Source organism: Quercus lobata, chromosome 10 (genome assembly GCF_001633185.2).
Source record: "Quercus lobata isolate SW786 chromosome 10, ValleyOak3.0 Primary Assembly, whole genome shotgun sequence".
In the NCBI taxonomy this organism is placed as follows: domain Eukaryota; kingdom Viridiplantae; phylum Streptophyta; class Magnoliopsida; order Fagales; family Fagaceae; genus Quercus; species Quercus lobata.
This window is the reverse complement of record NC_044913.1, coordinates 40,238,703-40,266,197: the sequence shown is the minus strand read 5'-3', so window position 1 is coordinate 40,266,197 and position 27,495 is coordinate 40,238,703. Positions and strand designations below refer to the sequence as shown.

Sequence of the window (27,495 nt, the reverse complement as noted above, 5' to 3'; positions counted from 1 at the left end):
ATGGTGTCTAGAGGAGGGGCATGATTTCTTCATCATTTGTCGTGATCCATAAGAAGGGAAGGGGGTTAGTACGAAAGTGATGGCCTCCTGCTTGCCTACTTATAGGAAGAGCAGAACGGATGGCATTAAATGTATTCAACTTTCCCAAAGAATCTGAAGAAAAAAGAGGCGTCCGTTTCACTTCTCCACCTTATCAAATGAGCCGCCGGATATAAATGAACCTCGTTAAGGGGATTCATTAAGGGCGCGTCTGGGACATCCAAGCGGCAGGAGCAGATTCCGAGCGGATTAAAAGGAATCCCTCAAAAACCGCCTAACTTCCTGGGAAACCGCTCACATAAATGCGGGATCAAGCTAAATGGGCCATATTAAGGGCCCGGGTTTGCCAAAACCCTCCTTTCCAATCCGGAATTCGGATAGAAGGGTTTTGAGGGGCTATTGTGGGGCCCAACAATTCGTGGACCAGGCCCATTCACCCTCAGAGAGTCCGAGGGCCCAATCCGAGGAGAATTGTAGCCCAAGCTCCATGACGCAGAGCACAGACCAATTTTGGGAGGCAGCCGAGGACAGTCTAGTCCTCGGCAGGCCCATAATCCCCCCAGAATAAAGGGACAAATTCGGGAGGAAATCCAAAATACCTTGGGGCGATTACCCTAAATACCCTTCTGGATAAGGCCCAATGCCTGACAGAACCGTACTCTGCAGCTTTATCAAGTCATCCCCAACAATTCCGGGATTAGACTGATGGGACCAATGTCAGTATTTGTAAAGACTGACCCTACACGTGGACGAAGGACATCGAACGCACGCTAGTATAAAAGGAGAAGTAAGTGAATCTAGTGGGGGGGGGAGGAAAAGAGAAAGACTTCATGAATAAGATCGCCGGAACGATCCATGCAGAGAATAGAGAAGGTCCTCCGTTGGACAGCCGGAAGGGACCACAAGGGTCCTCGGATCAAGTCCGAGGAGCCCATTCTCAGAAGTGGCAGCACGGCGGGGCTTTAAACGTTTAGGCCCAGTCCACTTTCCACAGGGACCTCTCTGAAATCCAGACCGGACCATCGTCCCGTGACCAAGCCCAAGCTTTTCAAGCCCACTCTCTACAAATTGTATTGTGAGGGATCTCTCCCGCGTGAACCCAAAAATGTCACTGGGCCGCGCAGGAATCGTGTCCTTACATTTGGTCTAACCCAAATGTTTCCTAATTTATATTGGAGCAAAGATAGTCAAATTTGTACTAAAAATCGTTTCGATTTGGATAGGGAAATGAAATATTTCAGTACCAGTTAATACTAGTGTATCATTTCAAGGTTGTGTGTGAGTGTGTGAGAGAGAGAGAGATTTAAAATCCACATATTTAATAAGCCAAAATATTAGCTTAAATAACTATATTTTTTACATTTTAAATATTTTTTAACTATTTTTTATTGTACTTGCCTAGATATCAATTCCAATCAAAACACCCGAAAAATCTCTAGTACAGAATATAAACTGGTATTTTATCCAGGACATTTTGGAGTACCAATATAGGTTTTATGGCCGGTACAGTGTTGACGTCCTTGATTGGACCCCTCATCCATACACACAAGACAAATATAAAGTATTAGATTGATAAGCCATCGTTGGTCTCAATGGTGAAGAAAATTCTTAAAAGGGCAGTGTTTCTTTCCCACATGCATTTCATCATAACTGGATTTAAAATTAAAAAACTTAATACTTACCCCCAAAAAAAAAGTTAAAACAAAACATCATAATGAGGACCTAAACTAACAGCACGAAAACAAAGATGAAAATATTGCAAAAGCCTCTCATATTTCCCACAATAACTGTAATTTCACAATAATTTCACATCATTTCTTGCTACAAAGAATTATGATCACAATACCTCCTTTTCAAGTTTTAAGACAGCCATGAAGGCTTCTTGAGGTACATCAACTTTACCAATTGCCTTCATTCTTTTCTTTCCCTCAGCCTGGTAAAAAAAAAGGGAAACACTTATGCACAATACTAACTGCAAATCACGGATTTTACATTATAGGAATAGTCAGTTAAATATACAAAGCTCAAGTACAAACTACTACAAACTAAAAGACCTTTCGATTTGCTACAGTTGAATACAAACAATAAAACTGTATTGGAAACTTTTAATATGTACAGTTACAATTTACTAACAAATTTGAAAGAATTTGTTTCCTCTGATCTATCAGATAACGAATACTCTTCCCATTCCACAATAACATAGACAGATGCTAGTGACATTGCAAATTTCCAATATTGAACTACCAATAGTGGTAACTCTTCCCGTGTTGTCTGACAATGTAAGATGAGTTGTACCTAAAGCACATATTTGTTTGCACATATTAAAGCACCTAGGTTTTAATTTTTCTTTAAATTTTCTTCAAACACGACATTCCATGGTCCTCTTAAACAAAATTTATCTAGATAGGAATCCTCTGAAATACAATGGTCTTCAAGACCAGTTTAACCAGCCTTAGTACGTGTTAGTACGCATATCTACACACCACCAACCCCTAGAAAGATAAATAAAATAAAATCAAGGTGAACATGTCCATAAGGAAACAATTACAAAGCGGATCAATTTCTTGAATAACCATCTCCTATTGGCACTTAATGTTGAGACTGTAAAGTAAAGCAAGTGAACATTTTTAACGGCGTAACCTCCAATCTTTAAGCTAGTAATATAATCAACCTTCCACATAGGGCATATTTCACCTCATATATGCTTCTCAGCTAGACATAACAAGACGAATCTAGAAATGAAAGACATACACGTCATCATCACAATGGGTAACTATCTCAACCCTACAACTGTATTGCTAATTCTGAAGGCAATTCTAGGATGTAAGTGACTTTTTTCCATTATATTGCTATAATTTTCAATAAATTTTCTTTTCTACATTCTTTCTTTGTTGCAGCAAGTATATAGCAATCACAATTTACTTGTCTTGATTGACACTTTTGAGATCTCAGATTGACGCAGCTCTGAACTCATTAAAAGCCTATCTATTTGATCTAGAACTCACAGAATCATGGTTGCCAATCAAAGTCTGACCATTGAAATTGTGGAAAGAACAGCATTACAAGAAATACAAATGAAGATTTCATGCAGAAAGCAGTTCTGAAAAGACTGGAGCAAAATGCTAGAGGAACAATAGGAGATGCAACATGCCTCCTAGATTGGGATTCATAGTTAATGAAACATGCCACCAATATTCTTATATATACCTATGTCTTATATTTCAGTACTTTCAGGTCAAGGAGCCGACATAATTCGAAGCACATCCATGGAGCATACCCGGCTCTTTGAACATATTATTTCATCATTTAAAAAAAGGTTTCCCACTTTGAGTAATGGACTCTTCAACCAAAATCTAAAATATTAATTATTCAAGTGTAGCCCTGAGCAGAGGTTCATAGTTAGCACTTCATCAAACGACCACCAATTAATAAGATTATATGCTTTTCTGCTGTACTTGCATCCTTGCAACATCAATACAAAATATAATTTGTTAACAAATCCAATAAATTTTGGCAAGTGCAGCACCTGTTTTTTAAGCAGTTTCTTCTTCCTTGAAATATCCCCACCTACAAGAATTAACAAGAATGAAAAACATTCATGTTATTTAGTTATCAACACCAGTCACATGAGGGACAAAAGGAAGGAAATGTTAACTCAGAAAAAGTAAAAATTAACATTTTCTATTTATTAGAGAAAAAAGGTTTTGTAAGTCCTTGCATTACAGAATATATACAAAGCTGATAAATGAAGGCAAGAGAAAGGAATTGTGCTCCTCCAGAATTACAATCCTTATTTTCCCCCTACTACCAAGGGTGTTCAAAGCTCTTCAAGCATTTGACTATTCCCACCGGTGTGTGTGGGACGGATTATAGGGAAAAATCCCTTGGGGATGGCCCCAAGATGCTGGCTAGAGGTTTCGATTCATAATTACAATCTGGCAGCTGTATATCCTATGATAAACATTTATCTACTTCCTTAAGAGATGTTTGAGCAAAGTAAATACACAGAAGATCCTACATGAGTGAGAAGACTAGACTTCAAATATATCCAAACATTCTTAAAAGAAAGAAGAACATCTTACCATAGCATTTAGATAAAACATCCTTCCTAATTGCTGATAAAGATTCACTAGCAATCACTTTTGAACCTATGCAAGCCTGTAATGGATATAGGACATAAATGTTGCAACCAAGTTAGCATTACTGGCTAATAAGAGTTAACAAAGTGAAGCCCAGAATTATGTGTTCTGTGTATATAGATGATACTAGAATAGGATATCAGTGAGGGGGAAAAATTGAACACAAGTAAGAAAATATTTTAGTGGTTTAAGACACTAAGACAACCAGGGTACTGAGTGAATTCAAATGTATTTGGAGCTATAACAGTTCAAGTCAATTGTAGGAAATTTCATAATACAAAGACACCAACTATAGATTGTGGTATGTCCTCCACACACACATATATATTAAGGGAATATTTGGTACACTGAATGAGGATTACGATAGGAATTGAAATCTTTATTACTAGAAATAAAATGTGTTGTAATATAATAAATAAACATGTTCATTAGTTTGGTTGTGAGTTATAACATTAGAATAAAACTTAACATTTATTTTAGGAAAATTCTTACTCATACAATTATATCTCCTTAAAAATTGTTATTTTTAAAATTTAAGAGAGATATGTGTTATTTTTTATGATTTTTTATTTTTATAATTGTTAGATGTATATAAAAAGTTTGTTTATTTGGAAATATATTAAGTTTTAATATTATTGCACTTACTAAGGAATAGCTAATACAATCTTTTAAAAAAGAATACTTATTCCTCATTTTGAAGTATAGCTATTCATAAGGAATGATTATTCCTTGTAATAAAAATATAACCAAACTAAAGAATAACCAAACCATAAGAATAATTATTACATTACAGTGTCTATTACAATTTACCAAACATGCCCTAAGTAATCATGGTTTTGGTGCAACTTCATTGCTAAAGCAGATGTAGCCAATCTTCTCCATGAACTTGTAGAAAACTAGGAGCCAAAAATGGTACATAAGTGAATTCTTGGCAATCGGTCTAGTAGTAAAGTTCATGATTTTCAAATCATAAATCTCATATACCTCAATTTTAATTTAGTGGTCACATATAAATGTATCTGTTATTTGGGGGCAAAATAGAGTGAACAAATAAGATAATTTTAAATTACTCTCAGCCTAGATGCCAACAAGAAGTTCAAGAAAAAGCAAAGATAAGATGTCTCAGAAGCTTGATAAGGGGCAAACTTGAGACGCTAGATTGCCTAGTCTAGCTGATATCAACTCTAACTTTAGGTTTTCTTTCTTGAGCAAGCTGCTGGTTTAGTTTAATTCAAGATCCTCAGGATCTATTGGGTTTTTTTTTTTTTTTTTTTTTAGTAAGTAATAAGAAAGTCTATTAGTAGTTCAAGATGCCTTCCATGCATCCCTATCCAGTGAGAGAAGACATCCACCACAATGTTAAGAGGTAGATTTGGAAGTCTCAATGTTTCTCAAAATAAGCTATAGCAAAATTTCTACTGCACGAGTAATAATTTGGGTCAATTTTTATTATTGAATTTTTTTGTTAACTAGATGGTTTGGGAATGTTTACGGGAGAAGTAGAATCCAAACTCCAAAGCACAAATTCAAATTTGGTAAGTTACAATGCACTCCCATTGTTGTGAGAGAATTAAGTGCCACTAGCTAGAGCTCATTTGCTATCAAAAATTTCCAATCCATGTTTGCAATAAATGAAAAAGAAAGTAGAAGGCATTTTTGGTGGGAGGTTCAGGTTGCACTTTGAGGATGGCATTTAAGCAATTGTTTCAATAATAAAGCAGTAAACATTATCACACCGAGGCTTTTGCACCACTTAGAATTAATGTTGCATAAACTAAAAAAAGAGAATATCTTACTTGGATGGGTACTTTAAACATTTGTCTAGGTATAAGCTCCTTCAGCTTTTGAGTCAAAGCTCTTCCCACAGCATATGCCTGAAAAAAGGAAGCTAGAGTTGATTTCATAACACCTTTCTCAATGTTAAATTTTGACAAACACGTAGTAGAGTGTCCAACTCAGAACATACATGTTGGACACAACAATATAAGTAACATCTCTCTCTCTCTCTCTCTCTCTCACACACACACACAAAGATGTACGTACTATATATATACACTTTTCCTAAGAATCTATATATAACTACCATGATTTAAACAAAATTAGAATCACCTTATCCCTGTGCACGATAGTAGCCAATGGTTCCACACTATCACCATTAATCTGAATGTCAAGTTTTAATAATTCACTTTCCTTGTACCTGTAAATCAAAAGGTCAGAATAAATGATAAGTTATTGAGAAGATAAAAAAGCATCTCCCTTGCAAAATGTTAAAATACATAGGTCATCCATTAAGTCAGAAAAGGGAAAGTTGAGAACCTTCAATTTTTTAGAATGAAATTTTTTATTCATTTCGCCAAAAAAAAAAAAAAAAAAAATCTATACTATCAATTCCATATAATAGAGAAACAAAAATTATATCCATTTACCCAACAAATGTGTATTCCATGCTGGCATAACCCTTACTTCTGGACTTCAGCTGGTCAAAGAAATCACCTACCATCTGTAATATAAAGATTACAAAACAGATAAGGTAAAACACAAATAAAATGGATCAGGATGCTATAAGAAAAGAAAACATTAGCTAAACAGAGATCTACAAGGGAGTTGATCAAGGCAACTTGAATACAATAATGCAAAACATTACCTCTGCTAGAGGTAACTCATAGGTGAGTGATGCTCTATTCTCAGTAATATATTTCATTTCTTTAAACTCTCCCCTTCTGTCTTGAGCCAGCTCCATAAGTGGACCAATATAGTCTTTTGGCGTAAGCATCTCAATCTGTAAGTATTACTTCAAAATGAAATAACACATAATTTTTCAAGCCAAAAATCGAATACATTTTTATCTTTGATTAATTTAACATTTAAATGAAGCTATTAAATTACTGATTCTCCCAAAAACTTAAGCTATTAGGAAATGGTAGTGGGGCCCAACATGTGGTATTTTTAATATTTTAAATGGGAGGTAGAGTAGAGTTAGGAATCAAACTCAAGATCTCCTGCTCTGATACCATGTTAAATTACCGATTCTCTCAAAAGTTTAAGCTATTAGGAAATTGTGAATTTAAGCATTTAATCATAGTTCTAACGAAAGAAATAAATATCTCAAGTTGCAATAAATATCTTAAGGTACAAGAAATAACCTTAACAAATGGCTCCTCAATCAACCTCCTCTTTCCAGGTTCAGGAAGTATAGATGGGTTTGAGCATTCAACCTTTAAGAATATTGAGATTGAAATTGGCAATGAGGTCAACATGACATCTAGTTTAAATAAAAGAGGTTTATTTGCAAATAGGGAATATAACATCATCAATATACATTCAGAAAATATGGACATCAGATCAATGAAAAGAAATAAAAGGATGACAACATTGCTGTGAAGTAATAGATGCTGGTGATGGTGTAACTAAAGCGTGGTTAGAGAAACAATGCCCTCTTTGGAAGCCTAAGGTTAAGACAAAACTCAAGAGTAAGTGTCCGTTATAGTTAATTAGGTTTTTATATTCTATATATTTGGTTATTCTAGAATCAAGGGTATTTAGTAATTTTGCAATTGTTGGGTGCAGGCCAATGGCCATAGTTGATGGCCTTGGGTTTTATTTTATGATTAAGTCTTATTTAGTTGGGATTTTATGTGTGAGCTTTGGTTTGTGTCCATTAGGGTTTGGTTTTCTAGTAAAAGTAGGAGTCTAGGAGAAGTTAAGATATAGGGTAAATCAATATGTTGTTGTACTCAAACAAGGTGGAGTTGATTAATAAAATATCCAGTGTTTTGAGTATTGAGGCATGTTGGCCCTATTGTTCTTCTTCCTCTCTTATTTTCTCTCTTTTATGCTTTTTCTTCTTCTCTCTCTTGTAAAAGTGTTCATGAGTATTGCTCACCCACACAGTTCATGCACATTGTTCATAGGTTGTGGACAAATTCAATTTCCATTTCTCTTTCCATCATTTCAACCATAAATCAAATAATGTCCCTTCACTATGAAACCCTACTTTTAAAAGGTACTAAACCTTAAATCCACAAATCATCTTAAACCATAATTGACCACAGGCACATGTAGACAATGTCTCCAATTTTCCCTACATTAATTTGGTATTAGAGCTGAAATATTACTACAAGTTCTTTGTTGAAATTTTGCTTTCACCAACTTCTCAACAAATTTTCTCATCAAAGATAATGATGACTAATGTGGAATTAGAGTGTTTAAGGCTTTTTCTCAAGAATATGAAGGAACAAAGAAGATTTTGAATCAATTAAGTGGGAAGGTGAAATCATAGAAGCAATGCTCAAATAATTATCACCTATTAAAGAAACACTGGATAAGTTGTCAGCTATTATTCTTGGCAAAATATCTGCTGAAACCACTGCTGATCAAGACCCTGAATCCTTTATATCAGGTCCCAGTTCAGCCCCTATGTTTCCCTCAAGCTCAATACCTTTTTTCTTCCGTAAATTTCTATGAAATAAGCACTAGCCAAATGCCCCCTGATGGTGCAACCATAGCATGGTTCGAGAAAAATTATCCTCTTTAGAAGCCTAAGGTTAAGGAAAAGCCCAAGAATAAGTGTCTATGGTAGTTAATTAGGTTTTTATATTGTATTTGCTATTCTAGAGTTAAGGGTATCTTAGTAATCTAACAATGTTGGGTATGGGCCATGAGTTTTCTTTTATTAGTAAGTCTTATTTTGTTTATGGGTCTTTATGCTTGGGCTGCGGTTTAATTCAAATAGTATTGGTTTACTAGTTAAAGTAGAAGTCCTAGTCCTCCTAGAAGTTAAGAATAGAGTCTATGTAAGTGCTTTATTGTACTCAAACAAATGAGAGTTGATTGATAAATTATTGAGCATTTTGAGTATTAAAGCAAGTTGCATTAGGGTTATTTTCTCCCCCCGTTCTCTTCTTTCTTTCTTCTCTTCCTCTAACCTTTCTTTCGGTTACTGTTCATTGGTACTATAAATGAATTACTTTTAACATTAGTGTTCAGCGGCACTACTCACCGTGTACTATTTACATTACCATTCACAGATTTTAGAAAACATTCTATTTCATTTCATTTACTTCTCTTTTTTGATAGGTAACCTTTTTATTTCATTTACTTCTCTTTTCAACCATCATTTAAATATTGTGTTTTGAACCCTAACCATTCTTCTCGAGGGGTTCTAAACCCAATATGCCCAAATCTTCTAAAACCTAAACCCACCACAACCACACTATTAACATATTGTGGAGAAATTTGATATTGTTTCCTCTACCCTCTTTTCATACCTCAATCTAATCTTTGCCCTCTCCTACAACACCCTTCTTTTAAAAGGTTCTAAAGTCTAAACCCTAGATCCATAAATCCTCCTAAACCATAAACCACCACAAGCAAACATAGAAAATTTTTCCAATTTTTCCTATCTAACCCACCACAAACAAACATAGAAAATTCTCCAATTTTTCCTATGTCAGTAATGTTATGAAAATTACTTATTAACAAAGACACAAGATAAATATTTGTGACAGTGTAACAAATCCCCAATATAGATATTAAATTGAAGATTACGCCAAAAGGGCATCCCACTAAAATTGTCCTCACTTACCTATCTAATGGTATTTTTCCATACTAGCATGGAGAAAAAGGAAAGGAAAACTTGTTGGCTGTACAGTTAGTTTGCCAATAAACTTACCTATTGCTCTTGAATTCCCCAGCCAAATGAATATATCATTATGGTTAGTGTAGGCTAAGGTGTGAGAACATGACAACCATACTAAAACCTTAAAAATGCATCATTCTTACAAATCATTGATGCAGAGTTAATTTTGATAAGAAAATAAGAAATATGTTGCCACTTAATCAAAAGGAAAAATTTTAATTTGCTTCAACCCATAATGTGGCAATTGAAGAGACTATCCATGTGTAGTTTTAGTCACATGACTTTTTTAATGAGTCATATCACTTGTTTAAATAATACACAGATAGTCTTATAAATTGTTACATAATGAATTGGAAGATGGCTTCAAATTTGTTTGAAGCCAACCTTTGTCCTAATCAAAATTTCAAGTTTTCCTGTCCCTAAGAGCTTGGAACCTACGCATAGATGGCAGTTAGTAATAGATAAATATAAACATTCATCTCATATTCTTGAAATATGTAAATAAAAACAAATGCAATGAGTTTAGGATCGAGAAGAAATTACAGTATCACCATTTACACAAGTCACTCTATATACAACACTTGGCGCTGTAGTGATCAGGCTCAGATTGTATTCCCTCTCGAGCCTCTCCTGTAAAGACAGAAAAATTTGTAAGGGCATATACAAGACTTGAAAGGTTCAGACACATTTTAAATTACTGGTGAAAGATCACTAGAGGAAAATGGCAGATGCTTCATAGAAAAGAAAGCATACCTGAACTATTTCCATGTGGAGAAGACCCAAGAACCCACATCTGAAGCCAAAACCCATGGCACTTGACGTCTCTGGTTCAAACTGCATAAATGTTATCGAATCAAGGAAAGCAGCTTAAATTCAGTTTATCAATGTCGGCTCACTCTCTGTCAACGTCAAACGCTTGAGGTATAACAACTTAACATATATGGGGTAGTCATATTGCAGAAACTTGAGCCAGATAGCAAATAAAGAATTTATGTTTTGTAGTTTGATAATCATGTAAAGCTTATCCCTAGGCATAGCAATCAATTAAATTTCAAACAATAAGCCACCTTAGACTTAACCATAAAGATTGACCGAGGACATTTAAGAAAATTTTATTAAGTTCTTTTATAGAGGGCAAGAAAAAGCGGGAAAAAAGTGCAAAATGAAACTTAATTTTCAATCTTTTCAATTAAACCCATGTTTTTCAAAAGAGCACATCCTTCGAAAAAGCATGAGTCACGTTGTTCACTAGAACATGTTAAAACTCCACTCAAATGTCAATTTCCCTTTTATCGTAACCCAATTTATAAAACCAAACATTTATTGAAATGTTTGTTGAAATTGTAAAAGTGAAATGCAATTCTAGAATATCCAACATGGGTACTTCACTTTGATTAGTAAGTGTGCAAGCAAGATGTCAAGTCCTTTAAATCATCCTGACAATTCAAGTGTTTCCAACCAAATTTACATATGTATGTATCAACATTTGATTTTATATAGGGATGTTTGGACCAAAAGTTACCCTTAGCGTCTAGGGCCAATCTTTTATCTTATAAGACTCATTTTGTATAAGATAAGGACTTAATGCCTTAAAGAAAAATGTATATTTTTTAATCACAAAATTAAAATCAATTTCTTTAGAAATGCTTATTGTTAAATTACCAATTATCCCAAAAGTTTAAGTTATTGGGATAGGGTAAATTTAATCACTTAACCTTCTTCTTTTTTGTAGGTAATCATTTTTAACAAGGATAAATTAGACAAGAGTATTGGAAATTTGAGTCTTTTCACATCAATCTTGCCTACTAAACTTCAACATAAGCTTTTACATGATTATTAGATGCATTTCATGGCTGGAAACTTAAAAAAGAGGTGCTTAGTTTATATAGCACAATGGTCATATACTACTGCACCTTCAACGCAGCATCGTTGAGTTGCAGTTTCTCAAGTGCATCACGCAACTCAGGGAACCTGGCAACATAGGAAGAAATAGAATGAATCCAGAGCCAAGGGGGCACAAAAGTTCCATTCTAGAATTCAGAAAACAGACAAGAACAAGCAATAGATCAATACTGGTCTGCATCAACAGGAAACAGGCCACAGAACACCATAGGAGTGGCTTCCTCGTATCCAGGAAGTGAGTTTCCCGCCTTTCTACTGTAGTGTGTAATTGTGTCACCCACCCTAGCATCTGCAACTGATCTTATAGAAGCTGAAAGATAGCCTACCTGAAAAGGTAGAATGAGACATAGTTATACAGATTTATCAATGTCTTTCCACAGCATTGGCAACAATATTTTCATTAGAAAATGTGAAACCAAGGATTATTGCTTTGATAAAACTCCAGACAAGAAGGTTAAAGTGTCTATGATGCAGGGAGCGCGAAGAAAATTCTATTTTAATTTAGTTTATTTAATTTTAGATGTCAATTGTATCTTTACTATTGGTACATTGGATTTTACTCTACATCTATTAGCTAATTAGTATTTTATTTTATTTCCTAGAGTCAAGGTTATTTTCATAATTCAATAATTGGGCTTTGACCCAAGTCAATTAGGATTAGGGTTTTGTCCTAGTAGTCTATATAAACCTGCTACTGTACTCCTATCAAGACAAGCTCATGATAAATAAATTTCAGTTGAAAATTTTTCTATGATCTGGTGCTTACTCCAACCAACCAAGTGTTGATTCCTAGGTCTTGTTTCTCTTGCTTGGTGCTACTTCCAACCAATCCTAAATGCTGGTTCTAGGTTTATTTTATTTGTATATCTTTGTTGATTCTCAGTTCCTTTGAGAATATGTGCATCAATTTTTGTATCAGAACTCGTTATTTTGCATCAATTTTGGTATTGTAGCAAAATTTGACATAGTTTTCCTATTGACTCCCAAAATCCACCTATCACAACAACTCGACCACCATAAACTTGTACCCAAACAACCAAAACCTCCCCAAAAAAAAATTTTCCATTGTGTTTTTGAAAGAAAGAAAATAAGATGTTTTCTATTTAAGTCACCATCATTGTTGCACAAGAGATCACAGCAGCCCTAACCACCATCACTCCAAGTTTTGCCCACGCTATCAACATACAATATTTAGAATCCAACATGCTCTATCCTTTGTCTCAAACTGAATCCGTTCAGTATAAAGTAGGTCAAACAACTTGTTAAAAGATTCCAATCTCAATCCTGCACTGGCCTCACAAAGACTGGTCCAATGCACTACTCCATCCCTAATATCAAAAAGTCACTCACCATAGCATGTTTTTTAACTACAATTTGAAAAAGACCACAGAATAGTGGTAAAAGGGAGGGGGAGAGAGAGAGAGTGATGTTAGCTCTGATTAAGATTTGAAGGCCACATATTGGCAACGAGGGGATTCTAATAGACCATGGAATTTTGAACTGCACACTTCTAATATGCCTCCACAATCCCGCCCCACAGAGGTTTTTTCCTCAAAGAAACTTAGGATTTGATTTTTACTTTATATTTTAATATAAGTAAGAAACTTAGGCTTTGATTGAAATAAAAATTGACACTTTTAGCTAGAAAAATTAAACTTCTTTACCTGTTTGTTTATCACAAGTTCTGCTTCATAAACAGGAGGTGTAGGTGTATTAGGTAAGAATCATGTTTAATCTATAAATATGAAATTGAAAATCTAAAGAGGAAGACTTCTTTGGACAACCATATAATTCCACTACTGACCTAATTTCATTTGCACACCAAAATAGGACTGCCTATTCATATAGTTTAGTACCCATATCAGCTCCATGTCACTCTGTGTGTGTGTTCTCACACACATGCGTGCTCATGCGAGGATATGAGAGAGAAAGAGCAGTAGCAACAAGAACAAATTACTTGAAGCCATGCAGATACATATCATACTATAACCAAATTATTGAGATGTATTAATTTACCTCACCAGCAAACAGTTCTTCAACTTGCAACTGATTAGGAGACAAAACTCCAACTTCATCAGCAGAATAATCCTGTCGTTTCATGAATAAATGGTATAAAAATTAGCACTACTTTGAATAAACTTTGAGTCAAGTATGGCATTAAAGCAACAAGTAGTGTACAAAACAATGAATAAAAGGCCTCAAATCAGAAGATAATCCCATCAATATAAAAATTGGGGGATAGAAGACTAGAACAAGTATTTCACCTTCCCACTGGCCATAAAATAAATTCTGTCACCTTTCTTTATGCTCCCATCGATGACGCGAAAATATACTATAACACCCCTATATGGATCATAGTAACTGCATATAGATTCAAGGAAGCAAAATATATGACTTAGGATGAAGTTCAATGCCATATGTAAGTACTATAACCACAAAGGCAATTAATTGACCAAAAGAAGAAGATTTTTTCAGACCATTTAAGGCAACTACATGCATAAGGGCAGAACTGCTGTCTCTTTCAAAAATAGATGGATGACAGTATTAATACGAAGAATATAATGACATGATAGAATATGTGAAACATGTATATCATTATTCTGGAGATGTGCACCTATGTTTTGAGATTAAAATGTTCAAGACAGTAGAAACAAAGAGACCAGTTTGGTGATGCATATCATTATTCTATAGATGTGCACCCATGTTGATGTAGCCACCCTCTACCCTTAGGCCAGCCAACCAACCCCTCTACTCTTAAGACTGACAATCAGCCACCCTCTACAAGCCAAACAGCCAGCCACTCTTTCCGACCTCCCCCTTATTTTGACATCTCAAATCTGCCATATATTCTCATTAATTTCAGTTTTGACTTATGTTTTGATAGCCTGCCTAGATGTAATTGTTAGAATTGTGTGGTTTAATGATTGAATTTACCACATGCTAATAGCTTAAACTTTTGGGACAATCAGTGATTTAACAGTAACAATTAGCTAGTTTATTTCCTAATGGTTAAAGATTATAAATAGGCTTGTTATGTAAGAGTAGAATCAGTTTTTTTTATGTAACTTAACTTAGTTTCAAACCTGGACAGAAACTCTGTTTCTCCAGTTTTTCTCCATAATTCCAACTTTGATTCTTAATTCTAAGGCAATTCTAGTTCAAATTCTCATGTTTACAACTTTGGTGAGTTCACCAAAGATTCAAAGCCATTGGTTGCAAAATTTTAATCACCCCAACTAACTGGGGTCAGCTACATGGATTCTTTCACTCTAATGGGCCCTCTTTAGGGCCATGTCCCCCATTTTCTCATCCCAACTATCTCTGAAAATCCAAAGAAAATTGACATATCAGTGGCAGCTGCAAATCATGCCAGCTATCAGAAATTGGGAGCATAGATCCCCACTCTATAGTCCCACCTATCAATGGATCTCTTCTTTGTGAATGTATTACATCACATTTGCGTATGTCTGGATCATCATATGATGTTATTGTTTTCTATATCAGACACACGTTTACTGGGCATGACCAAAAATTTTCTCAAAAAGCAGTCCTGGGTGAAACACCAGTTGACATGTCTAATCATAATACAATGGTTTTAATCAAATAGGGAGACAGGACTAACACACGCGTGGACACATTAAGAGAAAATACTAATGGCGGTAACTGTTATAAGGGGAAAACTCCAATAAAATTTAAAAATTAAGAAACATGTGCAGTTTTTGGGGTTTCCAAGCACCACCAGACTCCAACATCATTAAACTGTAAATATAGTCCCAAATTGCATTAAGCCTATCCACTAATTGAAACTCCAAAAAATAGGGCATTATTAAGTCCTACTGCAAAGGTTTGCTACCAAGTACCTCTGCTTCTTCGCTACTACCATGTAACATGGAGAAGAAATTATAGAAATTGATGGAAACCAGCTGGTCCAACTTTGTCTTTGTGGTTAATTGACACAATAATAACAATTGAGTTAGGTTGTAAATTTTGGCAAAGTCCATGTGACAAAACTTGTGTCAAAGATAGGCTCAACTCTAGGCCTAGGCCTAAGGTCCCACCTATCTCAAAAATTAATAGCCAATAGAAACCCAACCCAATTGAAACCTTAAATTGCTTCTCCACAAAAATATATATATTTGTTTTTTTGCCAAAAAATCATCAACAATTGAGCATTTGCTACTTCACTGTCCTACAGCTCAAGAGTTGTGGACTCTTGCTTTTACAGCCTTTAGAGTGTTATGGGTAACCGGTAATACCTAGGCAGGTGATAGACTTGTTGTTTTAAATCACTAGATGTGAATCCCCAAGCTTGAGACCAATCAAATAAAGTGCCTACAAAAGAGGCTAGAAGCTGATCCCCCAAGCTCTGCAAATCCTCAAATGTACAATTATTAGGCTCCCTCCAAGAATAGTTTTCTGATATTATTGTTTGAGTATTGTACTACTATTTGGGTGGGGGTGGTGGTTGTCATGTAACTCTATACAGTTTCCCTTACTTTGGAAGATCTTACAGTTTTAAAATCTGTGACTAAAATAGTTTATCAAGCATATTAAGTTCAATGACTTCAAGAACGAAAACTTATTTTAACTTGTATAATATTAGTTTGCAAAATATTCCTGTGCTAGCATTCAAAATAGTGTAAAAGTAATAATAACAAGTGAAGGAAGAAAAATGTACAGGGAACATTCAGGCACACAAACAATGCAGACAAGTATGAACATAGGTATAAGAAACGAAAAACAAGAGAATAATGAAACATCAAGTTGATTTCCAACAAAACTATGTGGTCAAGTCAAATATATACCTATCAAATATTAAAGCCCTCAATGGCCTTTCAGCAGTATCCTTGGGTGGGGGAATCCGTTCAACAATCGCATCAAGAATTTCAGTTATACCTATTCCCTCCTACATAAGAGAAGGAACACCAAATATATATATATATATATAGACTCTTTACTATACGTTTGGATGAGTAAAGATGCATGCCATGTGTTCAACAAAAAGAAAAAATTATCAAAACTGACCTTAGCAGAACAGCGTATGGCATTGCTACAGTCCAACCCAACAACCTACATTGAAAATGTGTTTGACTTAGAACCACTTAAGAAATTGACCCACTAGAAATGATGTCTTTCTAATTGTAAACCTTTGGGCAGGAATACTGCAATGAGGCTATAGCAGTAACGATTGGCCATTTTTTTAACTTGATATGTAAATTCATGGAAAAAAGATACTGAAGGGGTTCATCCAAGTATACAAGAAGTATACAGAGAGATGCTCCTCTGACTTAAAAAAATATAAATAAATAAATAAACCCACCAAAAGTGTACTGTCAATAAATTCCAAATATGGGGGCAAAGGTATATACAAACATGTGGTTATTAATTAATACTTAATGTAAGAAAACCCACAAAATAATAACATATTCATTATATTTTCTTAATTTGTGAAGGATTTTTTGAATGACTAAGCCATTTTTTTATTATTTTTTCTTTTTCAAAGTCAAAACTCTACTTATGAAGGATAACAATCAGTGTTTTTAGAGTCCTAATGTCACACCCCAACTCATCATTGGCATAACATTGTCCTCTTTGGAAATGACACAACCTCATCCCTCAAGGTTTTAAAAGGCCTCAACATTCTGCCATGCCCCAACTCATCATTGGCATGATATTCTCCTCTTTGTTGAGTGACACATAGCTTCATCCCTCAAGGTGTTAAAAGGTCTCAATACCAATTAGAGTCCAAGGCTTCCATATAAGGTGTAGGACCTCCCCCTACCTAGGTGATGTGGGACTCAACCAAGATTTGGTTCTCCCTCACCTCACCCCACTTAAGAGGTCTTTTGGCTTTGGACTCTAATTACTATTGAGGCCTTTTAAAACCCTGAGGGATAAGGCTGTGTCACTCAACAAAGAGGCAATATGATGCCAATGATGAGTAAGGGCATGACAGAATGGTATCAAAGCTATCCCCTATGCAGACGGGATGGTGGGTAGATCCCACATGGGGACATGTGGCAATTAAGGGGGGTGGATTGTGGTGATCCAAAAGGCCAAAAGAACTCTTCAGTGAGGTGAGGTGAGGTAAAACCAAATCTTGGTTGAGTCCCACATCAGCAAGGTAGGGAGAGGTCCTACCTTGGACTCTAATTGGTGAGGGACAATCCAATGCGGACAATATCATGCCAATGATGAGTCAGCACATGACACCTAAAGTCCAAAAGTTTAGGGTCATGTTAGATTTTTTTTATATCACTTTGAAAGATAACTATAATATTTTCCCTTCTATTAAAATTCTAGCTTCATTATTTTCTCTAATCTTCATATTCTTTCAATAGGTTTTGAACCTTAAAAGACATTTATAAAATACAAAATATTTTCTTTCTTTTTTAAATAAAATTTGGCATATAAAAGAGATGATAGTGTGTGTACTTAAAATAATATACCTTAAACAATAAGTCAGTAACTTTTAGTATTTTTAGTATCCTGTCCTAGAGACAAAGAATTTAGGGTCTTATTAGTTTTTTTATCACTCTTGAAAGATAACTATGATTTTTAGCCTATAGCTAGGCTATTTCACCGATCTTTTTTTTTTTTCTTTCTTGATAGGAAAGAAAAAGTTCATTGAAAATACTACAAAACGCATGGATAGCACAAAGTAGTCAAAAAGTACAAAAAGAGAAAAGAAATACTAAAAACATGAAGTTAATTACAAAAAAGCAGAGAACTAACAAACAAAGGGATGCCTTTCAAGCCATCCCCTATCCAGCTCCCCTATTTGCTCAAAATCTAAACCCTCCACCGTAGGTCACCATATCTCAGTCTCCTGGTATAGTTTTCGATAAAACTGTACTATCAGAGAGGCCACTTCAGATTCCTCCTCATACACACCCCATCCACCTCCAAAATACCCAAATGATTGTACCTTCTGTGAAGGTTTTCCATCTTGTGGAAAAACTTTATATGATAGTCATCTTCCTTAATGCATAACATCCTCGATTTCTAATTTTCTATCTCCAAGAAATCTCTTCCAAGGATACGAGTCGCACTACTTGGGACCTCAATTCTTCTCTTTCGCACTTCTCCACGTCTAAGAGTCCCACACCCCTTCTTTAGCATCCAACCTCTTCAATTCCTCCAGCAATTTTTTTCTTATTTATGCCTACATTCCCAAACTCCCTACAATTCCACAGTATGGTATCTTCTTTCAACGCCTTCAACTTCTTGGCTAACACAAAACTAGGAGTACCATAGAATGAACGCTGATTCCACCATGATTGAATTCCATCAACAAACCCATCTGTCTTCCACCACATATTCTCAAACCTGAATGGGCTTTTCCCTCTTGCCATTCCCCCTGCCTCCAAAAGAATTGGATAGTGGTCTAAAATAGGCTGAGGCAATAGCCGTTGGATCACATCCAGATAGTGTTTCCCGACATTTATAAAATAGGAAAGATTTTCTTTGTTTTTTGAATGAATTTGGATATGTAAAAGAGACTATAGTATATTGAAGTATGTTAAAAAAAACTTAATATAAAAAATACATAAAATAAATTCATGAAACAAAAAAGAACAAAAAAAAATCAAGTTATTATTAAGGAGGGGCCAAAGTTTTAACATAACTTCTAGTAGCATTTCTTCATAATAATAATAATGATGATGATGATGATAACAACAACAATAACAATAAAACTAAAGAATATTAGTATTGATTTTTTTAAGCGGGCCAGGGAGCAATATATATTAAATAGATTGAAAGAGATAGAACTACCTATTAAAGAAACGCTTCCTTAGGCTCACAAGTGGAACATTCCACTCGTTCAAAAGTTCAACTATTTCACTCCATCAACAAGACAAGCATACAAAAAAAGGGTCAATTCTTTTCATCAGTGTAAAAGAGGGGTAATTTTTTAGTCACCATTGCATTCTCATTCTTATCTCTATTGGAAAAATTAGCAAACACTATCCTTAAAGGATACCCCCACACCAAAGATTATTCAAAGGAAAATGCTAGTTTCACATGAGTTCAAAACATTTCCTGGGTTTTGAGATGCCAGTGCATTAACCTCCTTTGTACAAAACAAAATCAAGACCATGGATATGAATTAATGTTAAAAAATTTGGCAGAGCATTATCTGTCTTCTTTTCTCACCATGTCTCCATCTCTATTTTCACCCACCTCTGCTTCCCTCTCTCCACAAGATTATGCTTCTTCCTATCTCTTCCAGTCTTCCTCCTATGTCTTCACCCCATATAACGTTCAGTCTTATTTGTATTCCTATCCCTTTCCTTAGCCATAATGCTCTAGATTTTTCACTTCATTCACCATTTTCAAGATTGCAAACCATGCTGATTCCCTGTTGTGCTAATTGCTCACCATGATGTGCAAGTATTTTCTATGTGGAACAGATATGCTTCTTCCTATCTCTTCCTCTTATGTCTTCTCCCTACATAACCTTCGGTCCTTATTTGTATTCCTATCCCCTTCCTTAAGCCATAACGCTCTACATTTTTCACTTTATTCACCTTTTTCAAGATTGCGAACCATGCTGATTCCCTGTTTTGCTAATTACTCACCATGATGTGCAAGTATTTTCTAAGTGAAACAGAATTTCTAGTGGAGAATGGTGTAGTGGTAAAATGACCAATGAAAATAAATAGCCAAAAATATTCTTTTCATCTCTGAAAGTCCATGTTCTATTTTCTTCCCTAAATTTTAAAATTTTCTATTTCAGTCTGAAAATTTAAAATGTTCCCCATTTTGTTCTTTCATCCACTTTCATTAAGTTTTTTGTTGGTGTGTCTGACAGAATGCATCTTTCAGGGACCGATATAGCACTTAGCCTATATTTTACGAATGAAAAGAATATAGTTTATGTTCTATTTTTGTCCCTAAAATATTGTCCAAATTCTATTTTTGTCTCTTTCATTAGACATCTCAGCAAAAAAATTAACGGGAGTGGACAAAAGGAAAAAAATGTAGAATATTCTAAATTTTCATGGATGGATATAGAATTTTTTTATTTTTTCTTTTTTTAAATAGAACCTGAACTATATTTGAAGAAAAAAATATCTCAACCCAATAAATAAAGTTCTTGCAAATGATAGCCCATTATGAATAGTTGGTCTTGGTTATACTACTCTTCCATATATATCTAAATGCTATATGACTGATCAAAACAAAATCTAGATGCCATACTAGTGATCAAAAAAAAAAAACTAAATGCTAGATGCATTGGTTTAAAAAATAAAAAGCCAGAGGTGGAATTGAGTTTGGTTCATATTTGGCCTTTTGTCCTACTGAAATGGGCAATTTAGGAGGGTTCGCTCCACTTCAATTAACAAGCAAAGGCAAATTTTATAGACAATAGGCCTAAAAAATTATACAAATTGCAGTATGCTCCTGCAATACATAGATTAATTAAAATTCATATGTAAAGTAAGATCATAAATATTAGTGAAAATAAACAATAAAATAAAAAATCACCTTAAGTTATATGACTACTGCTTATCATGTAAGATTATTTTTTTATTAGAACTAAAAATTATCGTAGATGAATAAAATAACTTAAATTAATGAATAAAAAAAATTTTCAAACAATTTTTTTATGACTTGGAACCTCACCAAGGCAAAGGCCATTTGGAGCCAACCCTGGATACATAAGCCCACCTACCAAAACTATGTATCAGGAAATCAGTAGAACTCTTAGTGGGGATTTGAACCAAGGATGTCTGGGTCTTCAGCTCATCCCAAGCTTCCCACCACTAGGCTGCACCCTAACAGGTTAATTTTTTCAAACATTTAATAATAGAATTTGGTCAAAATGGTAATTTCAACTTATTGAAATTTGATAATAGAATTTCATCTCAAGTAGAATTAGCTTGATGATTTTAACGTATTTATATTGCAGTGAGGACTATCCAAGCTAAAGGGGAGGATATCCACTTGACAAAAGCACAGCTTCCAAGACCTAACTTTAACTATATAGTATATGATTCTCTTTTCCAGCATCCCAGCCACCCAATAAAATTACAAGCATCAATACATGCGACACACCCGTTAGACATAGAATCTTTCATTTTACCAACCTCTTCAATCTCCCGAACAACAAGATCTGGTTCAGCACCTGGAAGATCTATTTTGTTCAAAACCTGTAACAGAATGGTCTGTCAATGATAATATCACACAAAAATATAATTTCACCTGTCTATGCATTGTCATGACTGAGGATTATGAAATGAAACAAACATCAACAACTGAAGAAAAAAAACAATATCAAGAAGTTTGCAAGTAATCCCAAACTTTTAAAAATTCATGTAAAGTTACATGGACATGTTTTTTTGGAGCTTCTGTGGCATGTCATATGAGTATTAGCACTGGCCACTGAGAAGAATTTATCTATGGCATCAGTACAAGTGAGTTGTGACATGCAAGAGCCAAAAAAAATCTGATGAAGTTTAGATGACCAGATAAACTGGCATGGTACTATTTCATTAGACGTTCTAACTGACAATCCCCCCCAGTCAAATATAGTTCCACGCTTTTGCTCCCCAGTACTAAACAGTAGGATATTTCTGATAGTATGGGCACACAATGATATTAATGGCCACCAAAACCATTTTAGAAGATTTACCGATTAGGTCAAAATTTATGCCCAGCACAAACTGTTACAGGCCAATTGAGAGCTTTACTATTAAGTATTTGATGATGATTGATGAATAACCCATTTAAGCATTATAAATTCGATTTACATTTATATTCTCAACCAATACTCCTCTTCAAAGGCTTATAATGCAGCAGCAGAAGTGTGAAACTCTAAAGGGCAGTTCCAGTTTGTCTAATGTGGCGCAACCGGATGGAACAAAATCAATGCACGTTTGAGGGAAAGGAACTATCTTTTCCAAATCTCAAGTTTCTCTTTTTGAAGACGCTCTTTGGATGGGCATCATACTGTTCTACTCCTATACAATACTCTTTAATGAAGTTCCTAGAATCCTTATGCTTTAGAGCATTCATCCGCTTATGCATAAAAAAAAATGCATTTTGCATCACAAAAAACCACTTTATTTATTTTACATAACCACTCTTACAACACATCTACATCCCATTCTATGTTTCTTTTTCATGCTTTAGTTTAATTTTTCTCCTTGTATACTCTTTTTTGGTATTTAATATAATGCTATTCATTATCAAAAAAAAAAAAAAAAATGCAGCACTCAAAGCAGCCATAAGGTCCATAACATGGCTGGAGCATGCCCTCTTTTAAGGCCCAAAGGCAGTTAAGAGAAGTGGTATTTTAGGATTGGACCTTAGTAATCTAAACAGCGCATCTATGTAAAGGGGCAGTTGGCCATACGAGGAAACCAATAAACAAGCAGCTGGCATACATGTTTCCAGCAGCAAATTTTGAATTTTTTTTTTTCTTGCAAAAATAAAAAAGTTCAATATTAGGAATAGGGATGCAGCCATGGAAGATTAATTTGTTACTACTTTGCAAATTCACTATTCAAGATTTATTTAAGGGAGCCCACATGTGAAGTCCAACTGAAATAAAAGTTGTGTTTTAAGTGGAAGGTGAAAGCTCCTTAGGTCTCTTTTTTCACTTGGACAGCTGCTAAGGGAAAGATCCTCACACTAGATAATTTAAGGAAGAGGAATATTTGTCTTGTCAATAGATGTTGTATGTGTAAGAGTGATGGGGAATCGGTATATCACCTACTTTTTCATTGTTCTTATGCTTATAATTTATGGTCGTTTGTGTTCAACTTGGTGGAGTTCCTTGGGTTATGCCTAACCGGGTGGTTGAGTTGCTAGCTTGTTGGCATGGAGGGTTTCGGTGACATTCAGCAGCTTCTATTTGGGGTGCTATTCTGCATTGTATTATATGGACTATATGGAGGGAGCAGAACAACAGAACTTTTGAAGGGGAGAAGCGGTCTATCATTGAGTTGAAGTGCAGTTTCATTCTATCTCTATTTGAGTGGATAACTGCTTTTAGTGCTCTTTCCTTTTCTTCTTTGTTGGAATTTCGAGATTTATGTAGTTTTGTATAGAGTTTTGTTTTCCTTTGTACACACTCCATGTGTACCCAGGTAAATATTTTTTTTGTACCTTTATTTTTTATTTTTCAATAAAGTTTTGTTTACAAATCCAAAAAAATAATCTAGGTTTTTATTTTAAAATTTATGGTCAATTTTGTATTCAAGGGAAAAAAATCCCTGCAAATTAAAGTTATTTTAGTAGTTTAATTGAGTCTATAATTTTTTGGAGATCCTAAGTATCTTGGGTTTTGTTTTCTTTGAGTTCAAGTTAGTCAATTAGTCTTTTAGTAGGTTTTTGGGTTCCTAGTCAAGTGAGGAGTCCTAATAGTACTAGTACAAGAAAGAGTCCTTACATATATTTGTACACAGTGTAATAAATAGAGGGAGTTTATTAATGAAAATATTGAGTGCTTTGAGCATTGAGGCATATTGGCCTACGTGTATTTTTTTCTCCCTTTCTTTTCTCTCTTTTCTTCTTCTCTTCTTGTGGTACTATTCATGGCCTCTAAACACCCGAAAATTCTTATGAGATAATCTCATGGAGCACCCCTCTCACAACATGTGGGTCCCACAAATGCGTGGGGCCCACCAAAACACCATAAAACCTTCTTTTTTCATTCTTCCTTGCAACCCCAAATCAAACCCTTTTCTTTTACCTATTGAAACCCTAAATCGCACACACTTTCTTCTACCAAATAGCCATCAAAACTCTCATCAAATCATTTTTTAATTCCCAAGACAACCCCATGACCCTTTTGTTCTACGTCAAATAGGGTGATTAAATATATAAATCGTCTAAGCAATGTCAAAACTAAAAGTTCCACATAAGCCAATCCCATGATATGCTTTTAAGTATCATCGCTGCACTCAAGGAGTTTAAAAGCCTTTCCTACTTTTTATAAATGACTCACAATTAAAGCAACTACATTTCACTCATCTCTATATATTTTCTAAGTAGTCTCAAACTAAAAGTGCCACTAAAGCCAATCCCATGAATATGCTTTCAAGAATTATCACCACTGCATTCAAAGAGCTTAAAAGCCTTTCCAACTGCTTATGACTAACTCACAATTAAAGCAACTATAATTCATTAATGTGAAAAAAATTACAAAAATTTGCTAAAATAAAAAATCTCACCAAGATCAACAAAAACTAAATAATAAAATAAAAGTGAGAACAACTACCTACTTACAGGGATGATCTCTAGGTTGTTTTCCAAGGCCAAGTAAACATTAGCAAGTGTTTGTGCTTCAACTCCCTACAACATAATAAACATAATCAATAATGCTAGCAGTGGAGGATGTAGTAACAAAAGAGTTTTAGAAGAAAAATAGCTAATTTCAAGTTTCATCATACCACATTATATGTGGCATGTTTAATGTTATGAATGATTAAGTTAAAACAACTAATGTAAGTGGATAAAGATTCACCTGAGAAGCATCTACAACAAGGAGAGCTCCCTCACATGCAGCAAGAGATCGAGAAACCTAGATGTAGATAAATGAATAAAACAAAAATCCAAAACATTCATTTAATTCTATGCAATGCTACTAAATTTCTGACTGAAACACGTCAGAGAATGGAGATAATGAGTGACTGTCGAAACCACTGTGAAAATCTATGCTTAATTATTTGATTCATCACTCAAGTAAGCAGTTAAGTTGTAAATTATGGAAGACTAAGGTTAGGTGCAAAGAAAGAGGGAGAGAAGAGTGGGCAGAGAAAGATTTGAAGAAAATAGGTTTAGCACTTGATTGATTAGTCCCTCACCATAGCAGATATTTATGTTAAGGATGATATGGCATTATTACAAGAATACCCTTTAGCTAATATAAGATAAACAAGTCAATATAAATATAATAATGAGTAACTGTAAGTCTCTAACATAGGCAAAGGCAAGACAATTAGTAATATGAAGAGATGTAAGAGAAGCAACAACTGTGCACAAAAGTCATTGATAAAGCAAAAGAGTACAGGAAAAATTTAATTCTTTTCAGGTTAAAGCAAAGGGATTCCTGAACAATGACACACTACATCACAATCTGGCTACAATGAAATTGAGATACAAGAAGAAAAAAAGCCATACACCGGAAGCAGCATGATCTACAACTTTGGACGATACTAAAGATTAGTAAAATAAGGACACATAAGGGCATTGATACACAGTGCTTACAAGACCAAGAATGTAGAATTCTGTGAATTGAATTTAGTATGTCTATGCCCTTAGTCTTAAACATGGGGTATTACTTTCTTATACTACTAAGTCAAGCATTGGAGAAAAATGTCAGAGCACAAAGGTAAAATGTCCAATGATAAGTGTAATACAAACTAGCAGGATAATAGACAGGAAATACTTAAAGATAAATCATTGGAATATTAAAGTGAGTAAGATCACCATATACTGACCAACTAGTTTGCAACATTGGCATACCTCATAAGAGAAGTCCACATGCCCTGGAGTATCAATTAAATTCAGGCAATATGGTTCACCTTTAAACACATAACGCATTCGAGCTGCCTGTCACAAATAGAAAAAAAAAATCAATTTCTCAAACGCAAAAGATATATCAAAGAAACCAAAACTAGATCACAAAACACTAAAGGTGTCGATTATAAATAGAGATAATGATCTCAAAATGCATCATTGAATGATGTGCCTCACCACATTTAATGATACAATGTCTCACATGCCTAACACTAAAGATATATTATCTCTTCCTTTCCCTTCCTTTCACACACTTTCTATACGAAACAGCGATCAAACTCAAATTACAACTTGTTAGAATAATGGTTAAATAATTAAATTCACAACTTGCTAACGGCCTGAACTTTTGAGACAATCGGTAATTTATCGTGGTATTAAAACAAGTGGTCCTAAATTTGAAACTTGTCAACACTCAACTTGTTAGAGTGTAAACTTTATGGACAATCGGCAATAATTTATCGCATCTAGAACTAATCAACAAACCTAAATCTAATAAACCTTCAAGAACTAATCAACAAACCTGAGGTAACACTGAATTAGTAAAGTTGACAAAGAATACAATAAAGAAACTGAGAAATGAATCAATATACCTGTAGTTTGATAGTGATGCCTCTCTCTCTTTCCAAATCCATGTTATCAAGAAACTGTTCCTTCATCTCTCGCTTCAGCACAGTTCCAGTAATTTGAAGCAGTTTATCCGCCAAAGTTGATTTTCCATGGTCAATATGCGCAATGATGCAGAAATTCCTTATTCTAGACGCTGGAACCTGCAATTTCAAAAGCAAAACAAAAATGAAGTAGCAAAGCAAAGCAAAGCAAATACTCCCAATCCTATTGAAACAAAACAAAAAATGTAAAAGTTTGACCTTACCTTGAGAAGACGATCTTGTCCGGCTTGGACGGCGACATCAAGGTCGGTGGAGGAGGACTGGCAAAGAACTGGCCGAGAAGAAGGAGAAGAGACTCTGCTGCTGGTGGAGAGAGAAAGTGGAAGCGAAGAGAAGCTTCTACTACTACTACGACTTACTCTTCTTCTTCTTCTTCTTTCTTCGAAACTAAAGCGAAAGGTTTGGGAGCAATGGTGTTGATGATAGTTGTTGTTGTTGTTGTTGTTGTTGTTGTTGTTAATGGATAAGAAGAGCGCGCGAGAGTAGAGGCCTGCGGCCATTTCACCACTTTGAATTAATTTGGTCCTCTCCCTTCACTCTCTCTCTGTTTCTTTCTTTTGTATTGCCCGCTTAACCA

At 34.8% G+C, this 27,495-nt stretch overlaps 1 protein-coding gene across 1 annotated transcript; it reads right to left on the bottom strand.

Moving 5' to 3' along the window:
* Window positions 1-1,748: 1,748 nt before the first annotated feature.
* Window positions 1,749-27,495, bottom strand: LOC115963411 (translation factor GUF1 homolog, chloroplastic). Its single transcript, XM_031082406.1, has 22 exons — window positions 27,122-27,495; window positions 26,841-27,017; window positions 26,197-26,283; window positions 25,196-25,252; window positions 24,958-25,023; window positions 21,813-21,875; window positions 16,744-16,788; window positions 16,524-16,624; window positions 13,983-14,079; window positions 13,735-13,806; window positions 11,890-12,044; window positions 11,730-11,787; window positions 10,570-10,650; window positions 10,360-10,446; window positions 7,322-7,393; window positions 6,823-6,957; window positions 6,605-6,678; window positions 6,288-6,375; window positions 5,975-6,052; window positions 4,122-4,197; window positions 3,566-3,606; window positions 1,749-1,972 (listed from the first exon to the last, which is right to left on the bottom strand). The coding sequence occupies exons 1-22, from the start codon at window positions 27,416-27,418 to the stop codon at window positions 1,877-1,879; spliced, it is 2,103 nt and encodes a 700-aa protein (XP_030938266.1). The 5' UTR covers window positions 27,419-27,495; the 3' UTR covers window positions 1,749-1,876.

Bases quoted from the DNA above. Each gene is read 5' to 3' on its own strand.
- LOC115963411 (XM_031082406.1), bottom strand. From the start codon at position 27,418: ATGGCCGCAGGCCTCTACTCTCGCGCGCTCTTCTTATCCATTAACAAC. The intron at 21,876-24,957 runs GTAAGTAGGTAG...ATTCTGTTACAG, and splicing joins ACAACCTAGAGATCATCCCT to GTTTTGAACAAAATAGATCT. The intron at 6,053-6,287 runs GTGATTCTAATT...TCCTTTTTTCAG, and splicing joins CTATCGTGCACAGGGATAAG to GCATATGCTGTGGGAAGAGC.